This window comes from Pteropus vampyrus, unplaced genomic scaffold, assembly GCF_000151845.1.
Source record: "Pteropus vampyrus isolate Shadow unplaced genomic scaffold, Pvam_2.0 Scaffold32, whole genome shotgun sequence".
NCBI classification, from domain to species: Eukaryota; Metazoa; Chordata; class Mammalia; order Chiroptera; family Pteropodidae; genus Pteropus; species Pteropus vampyrus.
In genome coordinates this window covers 8906558-8927399 of record NW_011888813.1, presented here as the reverse complement: position 1 = coordinate 8927399, position 20842 = coordinate 8906558, and the positions used below count along the sequence as shown (strand labels likewise).

Below are 20842 nucleotides of genomic sequence, written 5' to 3'. Positions count from 1 at the left end.
CCTCTGGGTTTCTCTCAGGCACTCGAATATAATACATCCAGAAATTAACTCATTATTTTTTCTCTCTAATTCTCAGTGAACGCTATTAGCATGTAACCAATTATACCAGCTAGAAATTTTATGGTAGTCTTTAATACTCTTTATCCTCCATATTCGATCCAATCAGGTATAGGTATATACTGGAGCTGTAAATGCTAATGCATTATACTACAGTTGGTTTGTAAATTTATTTCACTGGCTCTGTTGTGAGCTCACAGGTAGTATATGGCTCAGAGTAAGATCTCAATACATGTTTGTCGAATGCATGCCCGACTGAAGGATGTTTTGTTTTAAATAGGTTTCTAGACCTGGAAATGTAGATCTTCATTAGGGCTGACTTTACTATGTATGAATGCCACCTGAGAACCCTCACTGAGTTTTGTGATTCTGTGATTTAGATTTTAAAAATATATCAGTTAAGATAATCTTTTTGTGTTGCAGCTGGATGGGTGATATATGCTCTAGGACCAGCTGAAGTTATAGCACAAGAATGGTACACACTCACTTTAACTATTAAGGTCAGTATTGCTGGTCAGAATGCCTGGAGGTAAAATGTTCTTTTCTTTTGCCTTTCTAGCATTTCCTGTTAACACATGAGAGGGGAGAAAGTGTGATAAATAATTAAAATTGGCAGAGAATCTGCCATGATACCAGCAAACCACCACTCCCTAGGATGACAGTATGTGTCAGGGGTAAACCCAACTGAGAACCATCAGCAGTTAATTTTATCACCCTAGTATTGTTTAAAGTTTTGTTTCTGGTTTTTAAACTCAGGAATAATTGGTAGATATGGTCAATAATATAACTTTTTTTCAAATTTGCTTGAACCAAGATTATAATTGAAGCTTATAGGTATAAGCAAAGTCACATAAATTTATTTTTGATGGTTGAAAATAATTTGGTTTTCGACTGTAAGCACAATATTTTAGAAGTTGGTTTCCATGAATATGTTTGTCAGAGAAGATACGAGATTAATTTTAGTGCCATGGGTATCTAAAAATATTTGTCAAAATCACTGGTTAATCATGAGTTACTGATTGATATGCTTCTGAGGGATGCTATGTGGAGAAATTCTACTGTATAATACTCTGCTTTCTACCAAGATAATCCTGTCATAATTTAGTTCAGGTCACAATAGAGATTAAAAATGAAACTCAAATAAGTTTTTGAACTTCTTCTCTTCTTATCCAACCACCAAAAATGACGATACTGATATTTCAGGCAGTGTCAGTGTGTACTGACACTCTGATTTGGGTGTAGCATAGTTTATTTAATGGGCATAACACTTGATGGACATAACTCTGTACACAGCCCTTTCCTTTTGCAGTGAACTGAGGCAGTAAGGGCTGCCTTTTGCAGATAGAGGGGAGGGGTCTTTTATGTGCCTCTTGAGGTGCACATATTCTGTTATTTGTTCAGGCAGATATTGAGAAGTCCAATTTCATTTTAAATTTTGCTAGCCAAACTGTTAATTTTTACAGCTGTTGTAATAATATTTGATATCATCGAGTTTTAGAGATTTTTTTTTCAAACTAATGGACATGATTTGTATTTCCTTGATAATTAGGCAGTTTGCACATCTCATGTTTATTGGCTATTTGTATTTTCTTTTCTCTGAAGTTACCTTGGTTGGCATTCGTTCCGCATTTTCCTATTGTGTTGCCTTTTTCTGATGGATCTGTATGAATTTAGTATATGTTCTGGGTAGTAACCCATTGTCTGTTATATGGGTCACAAATATTTTCTTCTCTTCTCTCATGATGTATATTTTAATTTTGCTTATGGTATGGTCCATGAATCGAAATTAAAAATTGTTGTACTGTGAAATAGTTCACTCTTTTTTTCATTGCTGTTATGTTTTGCTTAAGAAGGTCTTCTCCTTTAGGCTAGGAATGTTTTTTCCCCCCAAACTAAACAGAGTTTAAGATGTTCATTTTATGTTTAAGTCTTCAAGCCATCTGTAATTTATTTGTGAATTGTAAAGGGAAGAGCCCAATATAATTAAAAAACACACACACAAATGGATAGCTATCATCATTTATTAAGGCTGTCCTTTTGCCCACGATTTAAAACCTACTTTTTTTTTTCTCGCTCTAACAAAACATCACATGTGCATAGGCTGGTTTCTGAACATTTTTCTGTTCTTTATATTGTTTTGTTTGTTATTATCTAGTATCACATGTTAAATTGTGTTAACTTTCTAAAGTCTATGATTTCATGGCTCACTCTCTAACTTCCTTCAGACCCCTTTCCTGACCACCATATATAAAATAACACTCATCTCATTCTCCGTTCCTCTTCCCTGGCTTTCTTTCTCTTTAAAGCTCTTATGACCTGCTGACATCATACGTATTCTATCGATCGTTCGTATGTTAGTCCTACTCCCTTCACTAGAACATAGCTCCTTTAATTACAGGCCTCTGTTTTACTCACTGTTGGTTCTCAGCTGTCAGAGTGAGGGGCCCAGTGAATAGTTAGGGAATGAACTGAGTGGATACCACGGTGGCAATTTTTTTTAAAAAATTTTAATTAGAGTTGACGTTCATAATACAAAAACTAATATTTTATATTAGTTTTGGGCATACAGGACAGTGCTTAGACATTTATATAATTTATGAAGTGATTCTCCTGATTAGTCTGGTGCCCACCTGGCACTATACCTAGCTCTTGCAGTATTACTGGCTATATTTCCTGTGCTGTACCTCTTTATTTCTTTTTCAGAATTATTTTTGCTATTCTAGTATATTTATTCTTCGACTTGAATTTTTAAAATATCTTTTTCTATTTCATGAAAAGTGCTGCCAGTATTTCACTGAATTTATACACCAATTTGGGCAAAAATAACATTTTTTTGGAATAATGTGTTTCCCCATGTAAGAACATGAGAATAGGAACATTCTGCATCTCATCTTTTATTAAGATCTCCCACAAAGTCCTTCAGGTTTATTTTTGAGTTCTCATTAGGTTCATTTTTAGTAATTTTGTGAAGTTTTTGAATTCATGAAAGGATTTAAAAAATAGATTTCCTTAATTGTTTCAGATACTTTGCATAAATGGTTAAAAAAACTCGAAAGGGCACATGAAAATGTGCGCTCCTGCCTCACCTCTTGTTCCCTCTTCCTCACCCGGTCCTCTGAAACAGCCGCTCTGAACGGTTTTAGCAATTTCTTCTGGTATCTGTTCAATACAGTGTGATTTATTACTTTTAGAAATTAGCTCTGGTCTTGCTACGGGATAGATAGAGATTTTGCTGATTTACACCCACTCCACGCCCCCGGCCCCATTATTTTTTGTTCCATCGACTGTGGCATTCTGCTTCTCCCCCCCATCTCAACTCTCTGTGCATTCTCAGAGACCAGCTCCAACTCTCCAGTCAAAAGTACTCTCTCAGGCACCCCGCGCCATGTCATCCTGTTTGAATTCTTCATACGCCACTCATCGCTTAGCATTTATTGATCGTGTGTGTGTTCGTGTCCTTCTACTAGAATGTATGCTCCATAAGAGCAGGGACTCTGTCTTTCATGTCGATCTTGGATTCCCAGTGCATTTAACATTTGGCATATGAATATTTGCTGTGTAAATGAAAACAACAAAACATCTTCTATGATGTCCATTTTCCAAATTATAGCTAATGTGAGAATTTTATCATTTTAACATGGGCCAGTTTTGCATTCTTCTCAGCACACGTCAAGTGCTATATACCCTCATCACTGTTGTGTAGTGGTTAGACTAATAGTCTTTAAAGTCTGTTTTGTTCATTTGCAAGTATTTTATGTTGCTCAGATTCTGTTTTCCCATCCATGATGTGAAGACACACCCTTCTTATGAAGATTGCATGGGGTCCCATATATGAAAGTTTGGTACAGTACCTGGTATGTGGTAAGCGCTTAATGAATCAAGTTAATATTCTTAGGAGTAGATGTATTTGGAACCAGACAGACCAGCGTTCCTATTTCCTTGCTGACACATACTCAGATTTCCAGCAAGTTATTTCACCTTTTTGAGCTTCTGTTTTTGTTTTTATTTTTGTTTTTTAACTGTAAAGTGGAGATAACTTCTGTAAGGTTGCGTTAGGGTCAATTGTTTTTTATTCTTTCCTCGACACGTTTTTACTAAGCATTCACTATATGCACTTAGTTCTAAGTCTCAGGGATACAGCAGTGAACAAGACAGATGCGGTTCCTTCTTTCTCAGAGCCTTCTCGGACAGGGTTTGTTGGCGAACTTTCCTGCAAAGGGCCAGATAGTAAATATTTTACACTTTGTGAGCCTTATGGTCTGTGCTGCAGCTACTCAACTCTGCTTTTGCAGTGAGCCATAGACAGTAGGTAAATGGATGGGTGCAGCTGTGTTCCAATAAAATTTTATTTATAAAGATAAGTGGCTGGCCTATGGGCCACAGGGGGCTAACTCCTGTTCTAAGACAGTAAACTCATAGATAAATAAATAAAACGTTGGGGAAAAAAAAAAAAAAAGAATGGAATAATGAGATAAAATAGCTCTCCTGCCCCGTATTCTCCAGATGGAGAGGTCAGGGCAGACCTGTTAGAATTGGTGATGTTTGAGCTGATACCTGAATGATGGGATGAGCAGTCTGAGCAGGGGGCCTTGCTCTGACTGGCCCTGCGTGAGGAGCAGCCAGCAGGCCAGGGTGGCTGATGCCTGGAGGTGAGGGGAGAGTTGGGGATGTGTGGAAATGGAGATAAGGTACTGTGAGACAGGTTTGTTCTTCATGTGATTTGTGTATGTGAGTCCCTTAGCTCAGTGTTAACATTCGCTGTTTCCTACGTGGCAGAAGATGTTCAGTAAGCACTTTTAGAGCTGAAGATAGCTGAGCATGTGCATAGCGATAGGACCGTTTGTGGCTGTGAATGTGGAGTGGGAAAATTCCAGCCCTAGCTCTGATGTTAAATCTGTGGCTTTGATTTTCAATCTTAAGTCTCAGTATCTTCATCTGTAAAATGAAGGAACTAAAGTAAGGCCCATTGCATTATATGGCTTGAAGACAGATTTTATTTTGCTTGTTGGCCTGGTGCTTTAGATATTTAGCTCTTTGTCCTTTGAAATTAGCTAGTTTTAAATGTTTAGCTGTAATTGGTATGCTGTGACTATGTGCTCGTAAATGTGCTATAATAATGTTAATAAGAAGCTGGCATTTATTGTTCACTGTGTGTCAGGCACTTAGCTAACCAATGCAGCCTTCTTAAGAAGGACGTTATTTTATCTTTCTCTGTCAGTGACCAGTAAGTCATTTCTATGGATACTTCCCTTCTTACATCCCCTCTCCCTCAATCGTCACTGATGGTTACTATTTTTCTAATGTAAGTGTGGCCTCTTCATATGCCTTTGAAGTGATGTTCTGTACTTGGGGACACAAAAGACTTAAATAAGTGGACGTTTTGGCTCTGGCAGTCATGTCTGAAGAGCTGGTGGCTGTTAGTCACAACACACACACATGCAATGACTTATAAATAGCAACTGTTTTTTATTTTAGTGGACTCGTCTAACATCTTATAATAATGTTATGAAAAGTTTTATGTTTCTGTCAGTTTTACAACACTTTGGTGGAGTACGAGGAAATACTGAAGTATTCCTTGTGCCTTGGAAACTCCTTACATAGGTAGATAAGAATTTCCTCTAAGAAAATTTTCCCTGTATTTCAAGCTTTTGCTCCAACTCGGTGGAATTATGTTTTGCTGTGATAAATCTTAAGTGAGAAGGATATTCACTCCACTGAGTGCGTGGGCCACACGTTATTAAGAAATAGACTTCAGAGAGTTGTTTTCATGTCTCCAAGGGCTGCCTTTCTGTCTGCCCCAGGGTCCCCTCGTCTCCGGCATGCTGAATGGCAAGTCCCTCTGGACAGACCTCCACGTGAGTTTCCCGGAGAATGGCTGGGCCGCTATCGGAACGCAATCCTTTCAGTTTGCGCAGTTTGACAACTTCCACGTGGAAGCCATGCCCTAATCTTCTCAGGGCACCATAGAACACGCCGGACTTTCTTTTTGGTTTTGCTTCAGAGCCAATTCTTGTTTTGATGGATCAATCTGTGAGCCTCTTGGAGGCTAAAAATAATGAAGAGCAAATAGGGAGAAATGTTTATTTCTGCTTGATCCTGTGGAAGATGATTATTATTATTATTATTTTTAGAACTAATTCCAAGGGAACCAGATGACTCTTTAACATTGCCTGACATGCCCCCTACAAGTCAAACTGTACTGGCCCCTCCCTTAGGAGCGGTTTGGGTGGTCCAGACCTCGAAGCCTTGGTGCTAATGCTGAGGTAGCGCTCCTCATCTTATTTGCAAGTGATTATGCTAATGGCAATAACTCGATCATCACAGAGATGCGTTTATTGTGCTGATGTGTGTCTAAGTGAGCCGATGTCCTCGTCCTGAGAGAATGCCATTCTAGGAAGCCGAAGAACCCTAGAATCGCTGCTTCCTGAAAGCCACTTCAGCATGTTATTCTAAAAATACACTCTACAAAGTATTTTTTTTTTCTTTTTTAAGATGATGCTTTTGAATTATAGATACGATAAGTGGGATGATTTGAAAAATGCCTCATTAATAAACTACCTCTAACGCTATTTCTGCAATAATAAATACTAGCAGATTAATTGAGCTGTCTGTATTTTTTAATTCTTTCGGATCCACCTTTTAGCATTATAACCCTTCTAACTCTCTGTGAACGTTTTCCCAGGTGGCTGGAAGGAGGAAGAAAATCCTATATAGCCAATGGTAAGTGGGTCTAAAGATGAAATTGTAGCAATTTTGTCTCATTTCATTGTGTCTTTCATTGTCTTCTCATGTGTCACCAGTAACAGACTAAAATAGCTAATGAATTCCTTTATCTCTTTGTATGTGGAAGAAGGGGAACACTTAGCTGTTTGCTAATTTGTGTAATTGGATCATCCTCTAATATTTTGTGTGGTTAGATGCATTTGTTGAGCTGCAAATGTATTTATATTTAAATATGGGTGAGCATAGTTCTCATCCACTATAATTTATGTTTAAAAATTAGTATACCTCCTAGAAACAACTCAGTTATTAATGTGGATAAAATAAATTCTAGAATTCTTTATAATGAAAGTTTAAAACATCAATGAACTGATTCTTCAATTTTTTAATTTGTAATGGTTTAACATAGGCTAAACTGACATGAAGTTTTGTATTACTATTAAACAAGAAGCTAAATATTAGAATAAATTAAATCACAGAGAAAAAGTTTAAATTCAAACCAAGTCTAGGTGATTTCCAGTTCAGGTTCATATATAATATATACATGAAAAAAATATATATATTTATGTATATATATATATATTTTAAATTGAATATGAATAAATATATATATATTTAAATTAACTTTACTGAGCGATAATTTACATACAATAAAATGTTCTCAGAAATTTTAAGCCTGCAGTTCAGTGATTCTTGGTAAATGAATTCATCCACGTAACCAACACCCCAACCCAGATATCAAAGAAATTTTCCCCCATCGCTCTGGAAAGCTCTCTTGTACACACCTGTGCAGTCATTTCCTCTCACCCGCCTCCCTCCCGGTCTCAGGCAACCATTGATCTGATTTCTCTATCACCACTGATAAGTTTTCTCTGTTCCAAAACACTTTAAAAGTGGCATCAGACACCATGTACTCTCTTGTGACTGGTTTCTTTCATTCGGCATAATGCTTTTGTGATTTGTTCATATTTCTGCTTTTATGAGTGGTTTGCTCCTTATTTCAGAGTATTCCATTGTATAGGTATTCTGCAGTTGGTCCCCCCAGTTTTGGTATTACAAATAATAAAGCTGTTATGAACATTTACAAATCTTTGTGTGGACATATGTTTTAATTTCTTCTCGGTAAATACCAACGAGTGAAATGACTGAGTCTTTTGGGAAGTAAGTATATGCTTAACTTTATGAGAAACTGCCAAACAGTTTTCCAAAGTGATTGTATGATTTTACAGCCCCATTGGCAATGTTTGAAATGTTTGAGATGTTTGGTTGCTCCGCATTCTTGTCAGTGCTTCACATTTGTTGTTGTTTCAAATTTTACCCCTTCTTTGTGGGTGTGTAGTAGGTGCATTAGATGTTGAGCATCTTTTCATGGGCTTATTCATCATTCATATATCTTCTTTTGTGAAATGTCTGTTCACATCTTTCGCTCATTCAAAAAATTGTGTTGTCTGTTATTAATGAATTGTAAGAACTCTTTATATATTCTAGATTCAAGTTTCTTTTTCTTTATTTTTAAATCAGGTATGTTTTGTAGTTGTTTTATCCAAGTCTGTATCTTTTGAAGCGTGCAAAATTTTAATTTGGAAGTACAACTTATCATTTTTTCCTTTTATAGTAAGTGTTTTTTAGTGTCTTAAATCTTCATCTATCCCAAGTTTAAAATCAATTGACCATATTTGTGTACATCTAGAAATAAATTCCATTCTGTTCTAATGATTTAGATATCTGTCCTTAGGCAAATACCACACTGTCTTCTTTATTGTAGCTTTATAGTAAATTTTGACTCCGTTTAAATCCCCCAACTTGTTCTTCAAAATTGTTTTAGCTAACCTAGGTCCTTTACCTTTCCAACTAAATTTTAGATTTATGTATCTGCAAAGAGATTTCTAGAATTTCAACTGGATTACATTGAAATTACAGATCAATTTGGGGAGAATGGTTATCTTAATATTTACCCTTCAATCCTTGAGTATGTTACATCTCCACATTTTCAGACCTTCCATGATTTCAGCAATTTCTGTACTTTTCAATGTACAGGTTTTGCACATTTTGTTAAGTTTATCCTTGTATATCTTATGTTTTTGTGATGCTATTGTAAATGCTGTTTTTTTCTTATTTCATTTATCAATTATTTGTTGCACGTACATCAAGACACAGTTGTTCTTTTAATGTTGACATGCAATCCTACTGCATTGCTAAATTCACTTATTAGTTCTATTAGCCCCCTTTTTTAGGTAAATTCTTTAACATTTTCTACATACAAAATAACATTATCCGTGAATACAGATAATTTTATTCTTTCTCTCTGACATGTCTGCTTTATTTCTGGTGTCATTGCTTTATTGCACTGGTCGAGACTTACAGTACAGTGTAGGGGAGTGGTAAAAGAGACTTTCTCACCTTGTTCCTACGTTTTTCCCCATTAAGTGTGATTTATCTATTGAGGTGTTTTTTGTTTGTTTGTTTGTTTGTTTTATTCCCTTTATGTAGGGAAAGTTACCTTCTATTTCTGGTTTGCTGAGAATTTTTATTATGAATAAAGATTGAACTTGTTAAATGCTTTTCTATACCTAATGAAGTAGTTATATGATTTTTCTCCTTTGTCTTATTAAGGCGGTAATATCACATTGTTTGATTTTCACATAGTAAAACAACTTTGCATTCCTGACATCTGTCATGACCAAGTGGGGTTTATTACCATTTCTAAATTGGTGGATTCGATTTGCCAATATTCGGTAAAGGGTTTTGTGGAATGTGGGTCTAGTTTTTACCTCGTAATGCCTTTTTCTGGTTTCGGTGACAGGGCGATACCTCGTGAAACCAGTTGGGAAATGTTCCCCCCTCTCCTCCTTTTCTGACTTTGTGAGGTTTGTAAATCTTAGAGTTCATCAGTTGCATCTGTCAGCGTCCAGTCAAGAGAGAGAAGCCACACCAGGAAAAATTTAGAGTTTAACTAGCAGGATTAACTGCTAAACGGTAATGAGAATGCTAAGAAATCCAGAAAGAGCAGGTATAGAGACCAGGCCCTGCCTCGGCTGGGGCAGAGTACTCGAGGAAGGGCCCATTGGGAGGAGGCTTCCTTGCAAAGCAGAGATTCCGATCTCATTTGAGGTGATGTGGCCGTGACGCTGTGGCTTTCGTAGACGTTCGCTGAGATGGTGCGCGCTGGGGCTGGCAAGCAGGAAACTGCCCGACAGGACGAACTGGGAAGCTGCCTTCTGGGTGCTGCTAAGACTCCCTGGCAAGTTATCCCTTGTGGCGCTGGTGGAACTTCCTGGGAATCCACCTGGGGTTCGGTGAAAATCAGCAGAGGTTAAGTACCTACTGGTCGTCCCAGCCCTCACTGGAAGGAGTACATCACTGTGGGTGGCCAGCAGCCACTCACCACTGGAGCAAGAAGTCCCTGCAGTATCCTCTGTGTTGTCTGGAAAAAGAGAAAGGTTTACAGGATCCAGCTCCAGTATCACGAAGCAGGTCAAGAAAGAGACTCTGGGGGCTAATAATGGCCGATTGGTGCTTTCCGTCTCTTAATCTTCATTACTATAGTTAGAGTTTTGCTGATTTTATTTCTCTTTCAAAGAACCAGGCTTGGTTGCTTAGAATGTTTTTCTTTCTTCTCTCTCTCTCTCTTTTCTTTTTCTATTTCATTAATCATTGCTTGTACCTTTATTTTCTTCTTCAGGTTTGATTTACTCTTTTTCTTGCTTCTGAGGATGTAAGCTTAGATCTCTAATTTTGGATCTTAAAATAGACATTTAACACTAAAGTTTTCTCTAAACACTGACTTAGCTGCCTCTCGCATATTTTGATATTTCATATTTTTATTTTCATTCAATTCAAAATGTTTTCTAATTTCTCATCTATTTTTTTTTTTTTACTTAAGTAGAAGCATGGTGTTTAATTTCTAAATACTTGAGAATTTTCCAGACTTTTTTCATTATTAGTATTTAACCTAGATCTGTTGTGTTCAGAGAATATGCTGTGTTTGATTTCAATTATTTTAATGTATCTAGACTTGTTTTATGAACTAATTTATCTCAGTATACCATTTGGAAAAAATACATTCTATAGTGGCTGGCTATAATGTTTACAAATATTTACGAAGTCATGCTGGCTGATTATGTTGTTTAAGAATTCTGTATCTTTACTGATTTCCTGTCTACTTGTTCTAGCAATTTCTGAGAGAGGAGTGTTAAAGTCTCCAAATACAGTTGTGTGTTTTCTATTTTCTCTTTTAGTTCTGACACTTTGATTTTGGGGGGAGGTGTTTGGAATGAAGAGTTGGTGGAAAGTAGCCCTTCCTCTAGATCTAGTGCGGCCCCGTTCCTAAGGCATGGCCTTCTCTGGACGCCGAATGAGCCCCCTCCACTTTGGCTGTTCAGCTCTTAAACTTCCCCCAGCCCTGTGAGAATTTTGATAGTTGTTCAGCTACCAGGTCCTTGGTAACTATTCTTTCCAAGGTGATTCTTTGCATGGCCCACGGAGTTTCACACTGAGGACATGGCTTAGTTTAGAGCTGGAGATGCACATAAACCCCTCTGCAGATTTCTGGGCCTCTTTCTCCATTGCTGTCTTGTCTCAGGTGCTCTGCACTGCGTATTTTGGGTGCCTCGGTCTCCTTGGACTTTGCTTTATCTCCACAGCTCTACAAGACCCCATACTCTGTATTTCCCTTTCTTGTTCTGGAATCTCATAAATGCCTCCAGATAGAAATTGGGAGTCATAGAGTTTCTTTCATTTATTTCCCTACTTTCAGGGATCAGAGTCTTGGGAGGCCTGTTGTCTGATTCTCTGAGACAGTTGCTTAGAGCAGCTCTCACGGCTGGAGGTGAGACTCTCCACCTGTGTAATTTAACATTTGGGCTTCATGGACATTTTCTGAAATGTTTTAACACTGATAATTGCAACCACATACCATTATGACTTCGATGCTGTTTCAGGTGGTAGGTTTAACTCTTTGGGTGTAAAGAGTGTGTCTGCACTGGTACATCCTTCGTAGGTGCTCAGCAAGGACTTGATTTCTGATACGCTTTATACATCTGTGGCTGCTGGTAACCGTGAATTGTATTTATTGAAGCTGATCAAGCTGGGCCTCGGCCAAAAACACTGTAAATTGCCAAAGTCGCTTCACACAGTGTCCTGGTTCATTTAGGCTGCTATAACAAAATACACAGTCTGGTTAGCTAGTAAACAACAGAAAATTCTCACTGTGTCCTCATAAGGTGGAATGGGGGCTGGGGAGCTCTCTGAATCCAGTTTTATTAAAAGCACTAATCCCATTTATGAAGGCCCCACCTTCACGATCTAATCACCTTCCAGAGGCCCTACCTTCTCACTCCATCACACTGGTAGTTAGGATTTCAACATGTGAATTTAGGGGGACACAAACATTCAGACCACAGCACACACTTGGAAGTAACACCAGATCAATGCCATGAGAAGAACATTGAGTCCTGAGGTCTGGGTTGAATGTCAGCTCTGCTGCTTATTTATTTGACTTCGTTTTAATCATTTAAGCCATCTGGGCTGAAGCTGGTACTTCCGTAAATCTAAAAAGCCAGGCTGTCACTGAGATACCTTCCAGTTCTTACTCTGAAGTTTTGTGACTTGTAAATCTGTGTTTCTTTATTTAATTCAAGTCTTGCTTACCTGAAGAGGGAATATTTTTCTAAATCAATATGGTACTCTCCCCCCACCCCCGACCCCTGCATTGTTTCTCATACTGAAGATGATCATACAATGTCTTGTACATTTTTACTCTGGAAAAAATGGCTTCATCAAGTGAAATCATTTTACAAATGGTATTGTACTTCATTTTAAAGTAACATAATAAGCCTTACGGTAGATGGCATTCTTCTAGATAAGTGACCTGCTTAAAAAGGACTGTCTTTATCCCTCGCACAGAACTGTTAGTCATACTTTAAACTATCATGGCGCCCAAACATTGTGAAAAGTTAGACCAGAATCAAGAGGTAATTGTGAGGCATGATGTAGAAACCAGTGTTCTATAGTTTTTGTCTGTGGGTGGATTCTTCCTAACACTTGATTTTTCTTTTGTTAATATTTTACTTTCACTTGAAAGAAAGGCTGGTTTTCTTTGTATGTCAGAAATATTACAATTTGATCGTATTGTTCTGAAAATAGCTTTTTTTTTCATAATTAAAGCCCATGGATAAGTTGAAACTGCTCTAAAATGCATTACTTGCCCCCCCCTTCTTTTCTTCCCCTTTTCCTTCCTTCTCCAATAAAATTGAACTTGATGCTCCATAGAACTGATAATTGTTAGTCAACTAAGAAAAATGCAAACACTGAGGGATTGTGGGAGGCTGTCGAGCAAGAAATTTGATTTTGTTCCAACAGGATATTTGTAGTTTTTGCATTCGCTGGGGAGGGAAACATAGAATCAAGTGATTTGAAGATTACACTGAAAAGACAGTTTACTACTTTCTGCATCTGTTTAACAGATTGCATTGATTAATGTTTTTGGATTGTGTGGTATGTATTTAGCAAAATATGGGGAGTGTCTTTAAGCCTATGTTAAAGACTTTATATGCAAGGTGGCACCATGTGCTTTGGGAATCAGCGTGGACTTTGGCATGTCTGATTTTGCTGCAGTGTATTTACTGCTGTATTTGGTAACAAACAGACTGTCAGCTGCTTGGCTGGGAGGCCCCCATAGACATAGGCAGAGGTTACAATTTCCTTTAATCTAAGTAAATAGTAGTAAAAACGTGTATTAATGGCTCTTTAGTATGGGGGACACGATGGTATCCCGCCCCACCCAGGTGGAGCCTTAACAGTTTCTGGCACTGCAGGCTCACAAGGTTTCTCAGCTGCATATGATACTCTCTGATGCAGGTGGGAATATAGTCAGGGTTGTTTACAAATGGGAAGATTTGGGGTGTCTCTACCCTCTTGCCTCTTTCCAATTGTTTTGGAGACCCTAGATATACACTTGACTACTCCCTAGGTGTAACTGGTAACAATCCCAGAACAATTTGAAAATGTACTGCAAGATCAGGTGGGTGGAAGTTTGGTTTTTCAGGTATAGGCTCCCCCGGTAGTTCTAAGCTCAGAGCCTTCAGAGGTCTCTTCCCAACACACCCTCTATGACAGATTTACACAGACTGTGATTAATTTTGCAAGTAATTAAGGTTTGTAAATAAAAGTAAGACACTGTGGTGATTAATTTTATGTGTCAACTTGACTAAGCCATGGTACCCAGCTATTTGGAACATTATTCTAGATGTTTCTGTGAAGGTATTTTTTTAAAGATGGAACTAACATTTAAGTCATGAAACTATAAAGCAGATTATCCACCGTGATGTGGGTGCGCCTCACCTAATCTGTTGAAGTCCTTAACTAAAAAAAAAAAAACAAAACCAACCCTGACTTTCCTGGAAGAAGGGAGAATTCTGCCAGTAGACTGCCTTTGAACTCAAATGGAAACTCTTCGCTGGGTCTCCAGCCTGCCAGCATGCCCTGCAGATCTTGAAATTGCCAGACTCCACAGTTGTATGAGCCAATTTCTTGAAATAAATCTCTCTATATATGTGTATACATCCTGGTGATCCTGTTCCTCTGAAGATCCCAGACTAATACAGATATGCCTTTCTCTTAAAAGTGTATCTTGGAATTCCTAAATGAAAGTAGACAAAAATCTTCTATTTGGAGTACTGCATTACATTTTCTAATAAAATCGTAACTTAGAACATTAGGATTTTGGGCTGCTTCTCACAGATGATAGAAAATATATGAGAAATCTTCAATGATCACGAACATTTGTGAGTGAATGTTGAATGAAAAACTTACAATTAGTCTAACTGCGATGACCTTTCCCCCAGTAGTGTGAAGAATATAAGGGCCATTAATTCAATCCTCTAAAGACAGTGCATATGGCATGCCGGGTGTCGGTCATGTATAAGTGAAAAGTTTGTTTAAAATAATAACTTTTGAAAATCTGTCTTTTGCATGGTTCCGTAGCATTTTACCTCCAACATATTCTTTTTTAAACTGCTGTTCGCAAAGGTTTGAAAAAAGGCCTGGCCCTTCCCATTTAAGAAAATGTGCTGGAAAGACCAATTTACATGTCATTGACTGGAATTTAGTAAAATTCTAGTTAGAGTCACAAGAGAGGCTAGGAAATCAGGTCTTTTAGCTGGGCTGTTGGACACTTTAAATAAAATCGGGATTTGGTTACTGAGGAGGAAGGGGAGAGTGAATGTTGGAGCAGGCAACTAACAGCCTCTGTAAAAGTTGCCCATTTTTCACTGTTATTTAAAACCTCAATCTGTGGAAAGGCATTTTGCTTAGTTATTTTCAGTACTCTAATAAAGCAGGCAGAACTGAGTCATGGGTTTTAGGGAGGAAAAACCACACACTTAAAATTACTGGAAAATGTTGGAGTTGGCAGGGTTCTTAGAAGTAATCTGGCAGAGCTTCTTCATTTTGCAGAGGAGGAAACAAAAACCCACCAAGGTGAAGTGACTTTAGATGTCACAGTGCACGGGGAAGACTTCCTGGGAGCAGGATGTTGGTCATCTCAGCCTGTGTCTACACTTCCAATAATCTCTTGAGTGGTTTCAAGTTTAATCAAAGTGAGAAAGTTACCCAGCCCTTCAGTGCTGAGTTGTTTCTTTCCATGAAACTTTAACTGCACAAATACCTGCCATTTGGGAATCAGCAAACCCGAGTAAAAGGTTGCAGATTCTTGCTGTACCACTCACACTATTTATTTTTAGCAGTGGAAAGATCATTCCCATTCTCAGCATCTTGAAATAATAACAGCCGGCATCTATTGAGAGTTCATTTGTAAGCTCCAGCGAAGCAGGGGATCTGGTCTGATTTTACGCCCCACTGTGTCTGTAGTGCCTAACATAGTCCTTGATGCGTAATATATAATACAACAAGTAAATAGCCGTTAGATTAGTGGATGTAGTGTTTACGAGGTGGCAGACACTGTGTTAAGCACTTCTCATGCGTTATCTCATTCCGTCCTCATAACAATCCCATGAGGTAGGTAATATTTAAAACTAAAACTTGAAAACGTGCCCAAGGATACAAACACAGTGAGTGCTGGGACCTGGACCAGTCTGTCTGACTCCATCCTGAATTACCCTGGAAGCTGGAGGTTTGGGGGTTGCCGTTGACTGTCACATGAAATGTAGAAAGCTTCTCTTAGATTAAAGATGAGAGATTTTAAAAGCCTGACTAGCTGACATGTTATCCTGCATTAAACATAAGTTACTTAGCCTTACAAAAAATGGAAGAATACAATAGGAAAAAGCTGACCTGTTGGGTTGGCCAAAGACAGTCGGGTATTTTGGGGGAGTGGGGTGAAATCGAGCAGAGAATAATTATTCAATGAAATCTCTACCCTATCTTGTTTGAGATGTCGAGAGACTTTCTTCTAAGCCACACATTCAATTTGAAAAGGCCACTCTGGGGTGTTATTGTATTTAGATCGTGACTGAGAGACATCAAAATCTTGCTCTCAGGATTTATTTCCATGATGCTAAATCTTTTTCAAAGGAAATGGTGAGCTCGTGAAGGAGCAGAGGAGAGCACTGAGCTGCAGGAGCTGATGCTACAGTTTCAGTGCCTCAGGCACTGCTCTTCCAGCTCACTGCAAGAGAATTTCTGTATTTTTGTGTATGGGTTTTTTTTTTTTCTTTTTGCCTAAGGCATTTCTAATGCCTGAGGCCTGTGTTAGACGGTGAGAATGTGATCCTGTTTCTCATAACCTTACACAGATCTAAGCCATTATGTCTGGAACAGAATCTTTAAAGCTCACCTGTTGGGACTGACCTGGTCTAGGGCTTAAATCTTTGAGTGCCGGGTGTGGGTTAGAGGCCATGTAGCCACATTTCTTTAAAAGTTTTGTTTTTTTTCCTATCCCTCTGTATTTCTAGAGCCTAGTGTTTGTTTCTCATCTGTGAATGCACATTAAAATCATCTGAGGAGCCCTGAAATGCTGATGCCCATGTTACACCCTAAAGGATCTGATTTAATGGGTTTGGGGAGGCGTTCAGGCATTGGAATTTGATTCAGAAGCGTCTCAGGTGATATTATGTGTAGTCAGGGTTGAGAGTCATTCTTTCAGCCTCGCAAGGCTCCTGCCCCAGCAACCACAGATTTTCTTTGCCTTTTCCCCTTTCCCGTGTCCTGACTCGCGTAGCATGGGGGCTTCTGCTTACACTGAATGGCATTTCTAGGACTGTCAAAGGCCATGCATTTGGTTGGGGTAGGGGAAGGCTGAGAGGGGAAGGCTTCTGTGAGAAGCACAGCGTGAGGTATATATGACAATGGACGATTTTTATTACGAATTAAAAATTAACAAATAAGCCTAGCAAAAGAAATAGTAAAAACTAAACAAGTATGAACAGAAAAGTTTTATGGTTTTTCTGTAACCAATAAATCCGAGTGCAGGTTATCTTCTAAGAAATGGAAACATTAGTCTAAATGAATGCTTTTCTAAGAAAAGGCTTTAATAAAATTGACTCAAGAGGAACTTAAAAAAAAAAGAAAATGACCAATTATCATGGAAGAAATTGAGCCATTTGTCACAAAACATCAGGCGTAAATAGTTTCCAGTTGGGTGATTTTAAATTATTGAGGCTCAGATGGTTTTAGGTTGTTTAAAAGAGTTCTAGAGCAGAGAAAAAGAAAGAAGCCTTTTGCATTATCTTTAGGAAGCAAGCACAACATTGGTATAAAGGATTAGTAACACTTTACAATAATTAGCTAAGCAATCTAATCTTTCCTAAGAATATCGATGTGAAAATTCCACATAAAGTATAAGCAAGTAGAGTCTAGCAATGAGCTAGAGCATTGTGGCCAAGAGAGGTTCATTTTAGCAAATCAAAGAGAGATCGATAGTGGGAATCTGCTAATGTAATTCTCTATTTTGATAGGTAAAGGAGGGGAAAAAGTATGTTGATTTCAATGGATGCGGCATAGCCATTTGATAAAAGTCAGTATATGTTCTGGATAAACAAAACAGTAAAATAGTAATAGATCATACTGAGGAATTTTCCATGAGTTATTTTCTTTATGCTTAATGGTGCAACACTAGAACTAGGTTTTAAATTTAGAATTAGACGAGATGCCCATAGCAATAACCACTCTGATTTGACAGATGTAACAAGAAGTTTAGAACACAAAGTGAACTGTACTTCCTACGTTCCAGGCAAATCATGTAATCCCCCCCCCCCCCCCCCCAAATCCGGCAAGAGACACTATTATTCCTTTTCACTGATGAGAAAATAAAAGTACAGGGAAGTAACTTGCCCAAAGTCACACTGCCGGAAAGCGACAGACTTGGGATTATAATCTGTGCCTATATTGCTCCTCTAGGAAGAAAATTCCTGATAATAGGAGAGTTGAATAAATGGAGGTGGTATTTATTGTAAAGATGGCATTCCCCTTAAATTTATCAGTGAGTTAAGTTTTAATTCAATGATAATTCCAAAAGCTTTTCTTAACTTGAAAAAAATGATTCTAAATTACTTCCAGAGGAATAGATACTTCAGAATAGGCCAGAAAAAAACCTAGAAAGAAGTAGAATGAGCAAAGGACTTAAAGTTGTGATGATGCAGCGAGCATGGTAATGGAGGACATAGAATGGGGCCAGCAAACTAAGGCTAACAAGCTCCTTAAAGCCTTGCCCATCCAGGTCTATATTATCTATGGCTACTTCCAGAGTAAGCCAATGGAGCTGAGTAGCTGCAACAGATGTCGTATGGCAGGTAAAGCCAAAAATATTTACTGTCTGTCCCTTTACAGAAGAAGTTTACCAACCCCTGGCCTAGAATAAAGTCCACATTCAAATGTCTGTAGATGGCATTTAAAAGTCAATGGGACTATTTGATTATGGCAGTTGTCTTATCCACCTGCATACACATACAAATTGCAAACAGTAAGTAATGATTGCACTGAAAGAAAATATGGCTTTTATCAACTTGTGATGGAAGAAGTTTTTCCAATGATGCTATAAACAAGGAAAAAGAGTTTTAAAATATGTCTTCAAGCAAAAAAATTTTTTAAATTGCAGGGCAACAGTGGAAACAATAAAATCAAATGGCTAACTTGGAAAACTATTTCTAAGACATATTTAGCATAGTTGAACATTTAGTGATCAGGGTTCAGTTCAGATTATAGAACCTGCTATGGCTCGTTAAGCAGAAGGAGAGTTTATACAAGGAATTAAGTGGTTACTGAATCCATGGGTGGGGTGGGGCAAAGGAGGAAATCTTGGAGCTAGCCTGCCTGGTTTACTCAGGAAGCTGCTGAGGAAGCTGCTGTCTCCTCTGCTGGTCACTGGGTCCCAGGGTCACAGCTGTCAGCCAAGAACAGGAAGCTGCAACCGGAACTATTGGCTCCCAAGTTTTACTGAGCCCGGTGACCCCATAGCAGCAAACGTGAATGCCATATGTGCCTTGCGTGCTGACTCATTTTCTCACTCAAATTCTTGCCAATCTGCCCCAGTAGCAGAATGGCATCACATCTGAAATCTTAGCTGCAAGGGAGTCTGGCAAGTGTGGCTTTTAGCTCTCCTAGAACAGAAGGAGGTTAGGGCAGGTGTCGAAAGAGCCAATCTACTGCCCACAATGCTATATCCTGGCTCGTATGTGGGGAGCTGTGAGAAATGACCCAGGAAAAGGTAAGCACCGTAATTTAAGAAAGAGGCAGAAGAGAAGACAGGTAACTCAAGAGAAGAAAATCAAGAAGTCATTAAAAATAAAAGGCTGTTCAACCTTATAATCAAGAACTGCAACTTAAATCATCAGTGATAAACTTGGTATTCTCAAGGATGTGAGGTAAAGGCACGCTCATGCCCCTACAGAATCAGAAAACCTTTGTAAAGGGCAGAGTAAACTCCTCGGGTTAGCAACCCTGCTGACCAGAGTACCTGCCAAGGAAGGAGCCTATCTCATGACGTTAGCAAGAGACGTATGTCCCAGCATCAGTGCATTGGTATCGGAGTATTGCTCTTAATAGCAAAGTGCTACAGACCATCTAAATGCCCATGAAAAAGGGACCGAGGAAATAAATGATGGTACATTTTCACTAGAAAATACCACACGGCCTTTGAAAGAGAGGTGTCGCTCAAGGATGGCAGCATGCGGCCATTAAGTGCCCAGCCTTTGGAAGCAGAAGGCCTGAGTTTGAACCCTGATTCTACCACTTACCGGCTGTGCAATCTTGGAACATGATTCATATTGCCATTTGTGAAATGGAGACAATAACAGCGAAGTAGGCATATTAACAGATAATAGCTCTCTTGGCTGGGGTTTTATAAGGATTACATGGGTTGGTATGACGCCTCCTTTTTAGGTCTCAATGAATATTTGATGTTATTGTGTTTGTTACTCGAGATCAGTGACCATAGCATGACATTTTAAGTGACAAGGTTTCAAAAGATCAAGTACATTATCCATTTTATATAAAAAGCAGTGTACATGTGAACATACACACATAAGTGATAAAGGCAACAATAGAATTTTCCAGAGTGTGTTCAAGATAGTAGAAGAGGTCTTCTTTGAATGGGATTTCAGTTGATTTTACTTTATTTGCACTGTCTTGTATTTGTGTGTATATGTATGTGTGTTTTTATTGTGCCATGTACCATTTTTAAAGTTATTTAAAAAAATAAAAACGGAAGGAGTGTTTAAATTCCTTTATTATTTTGTCTAAAATATGACTCAGCCCACGTCTTACAAACAGGGCCCCGAGGTCCTTGAAGAGGAGCTGGGAGTGTCAGCCAAGCTTGGAAGCTCACTGGACTGCAGCAGGGAGCTGGGGTCTCTGAGCGGGAGTCAGGCACCAGCTCAGATCACCATGGCAACCACAATGGAAAGTTAAAAAAAAAAAGTGGTTTTGAAGGAAGAAAGTGCCTTTCTTTATCATTAGGGGCATAAAAATAAAAAGGTTATAATTTTTATGTTTTTGACAGCAACCCACCCTCTTTCCTCCGTCCTCAGAGACATAGAGCAAGAATTCCAGTCCCTTGACCATAGGTTCAGACAACTAATGAGTGCTTTGGTACATCAGCTCCCTTTGTAAA

At 38.5% G+C, this 20842-nt stretch overlaps 1 protein-coding gene across 1 annotated transcript in view; it reads left to right on the top strand.

The window, feature by feature from the left end:
- Positions 1-6656, top strand: part of GALC (galactosylceramidase) — a 46477-nt gene extending 39821 nt beyond the window's left edge. The window contains exons 16-17 of the mRNA XM_023528837.1: positions 481-557; positions 5859-6656. Of these exons, the coding sequence (XP_023384605.1) occupies positions 481-557; positions 5859-6005 (224 nt within the window). The 3' untranslated portion in view covers positions 6006-6656. The remainder of the gene's footprint in view (positions 1-480; positions 558-5858) is intronic.
- The last annotated feature ends 14186 nt before the right edge of the window (positions 6657-20842 follow it).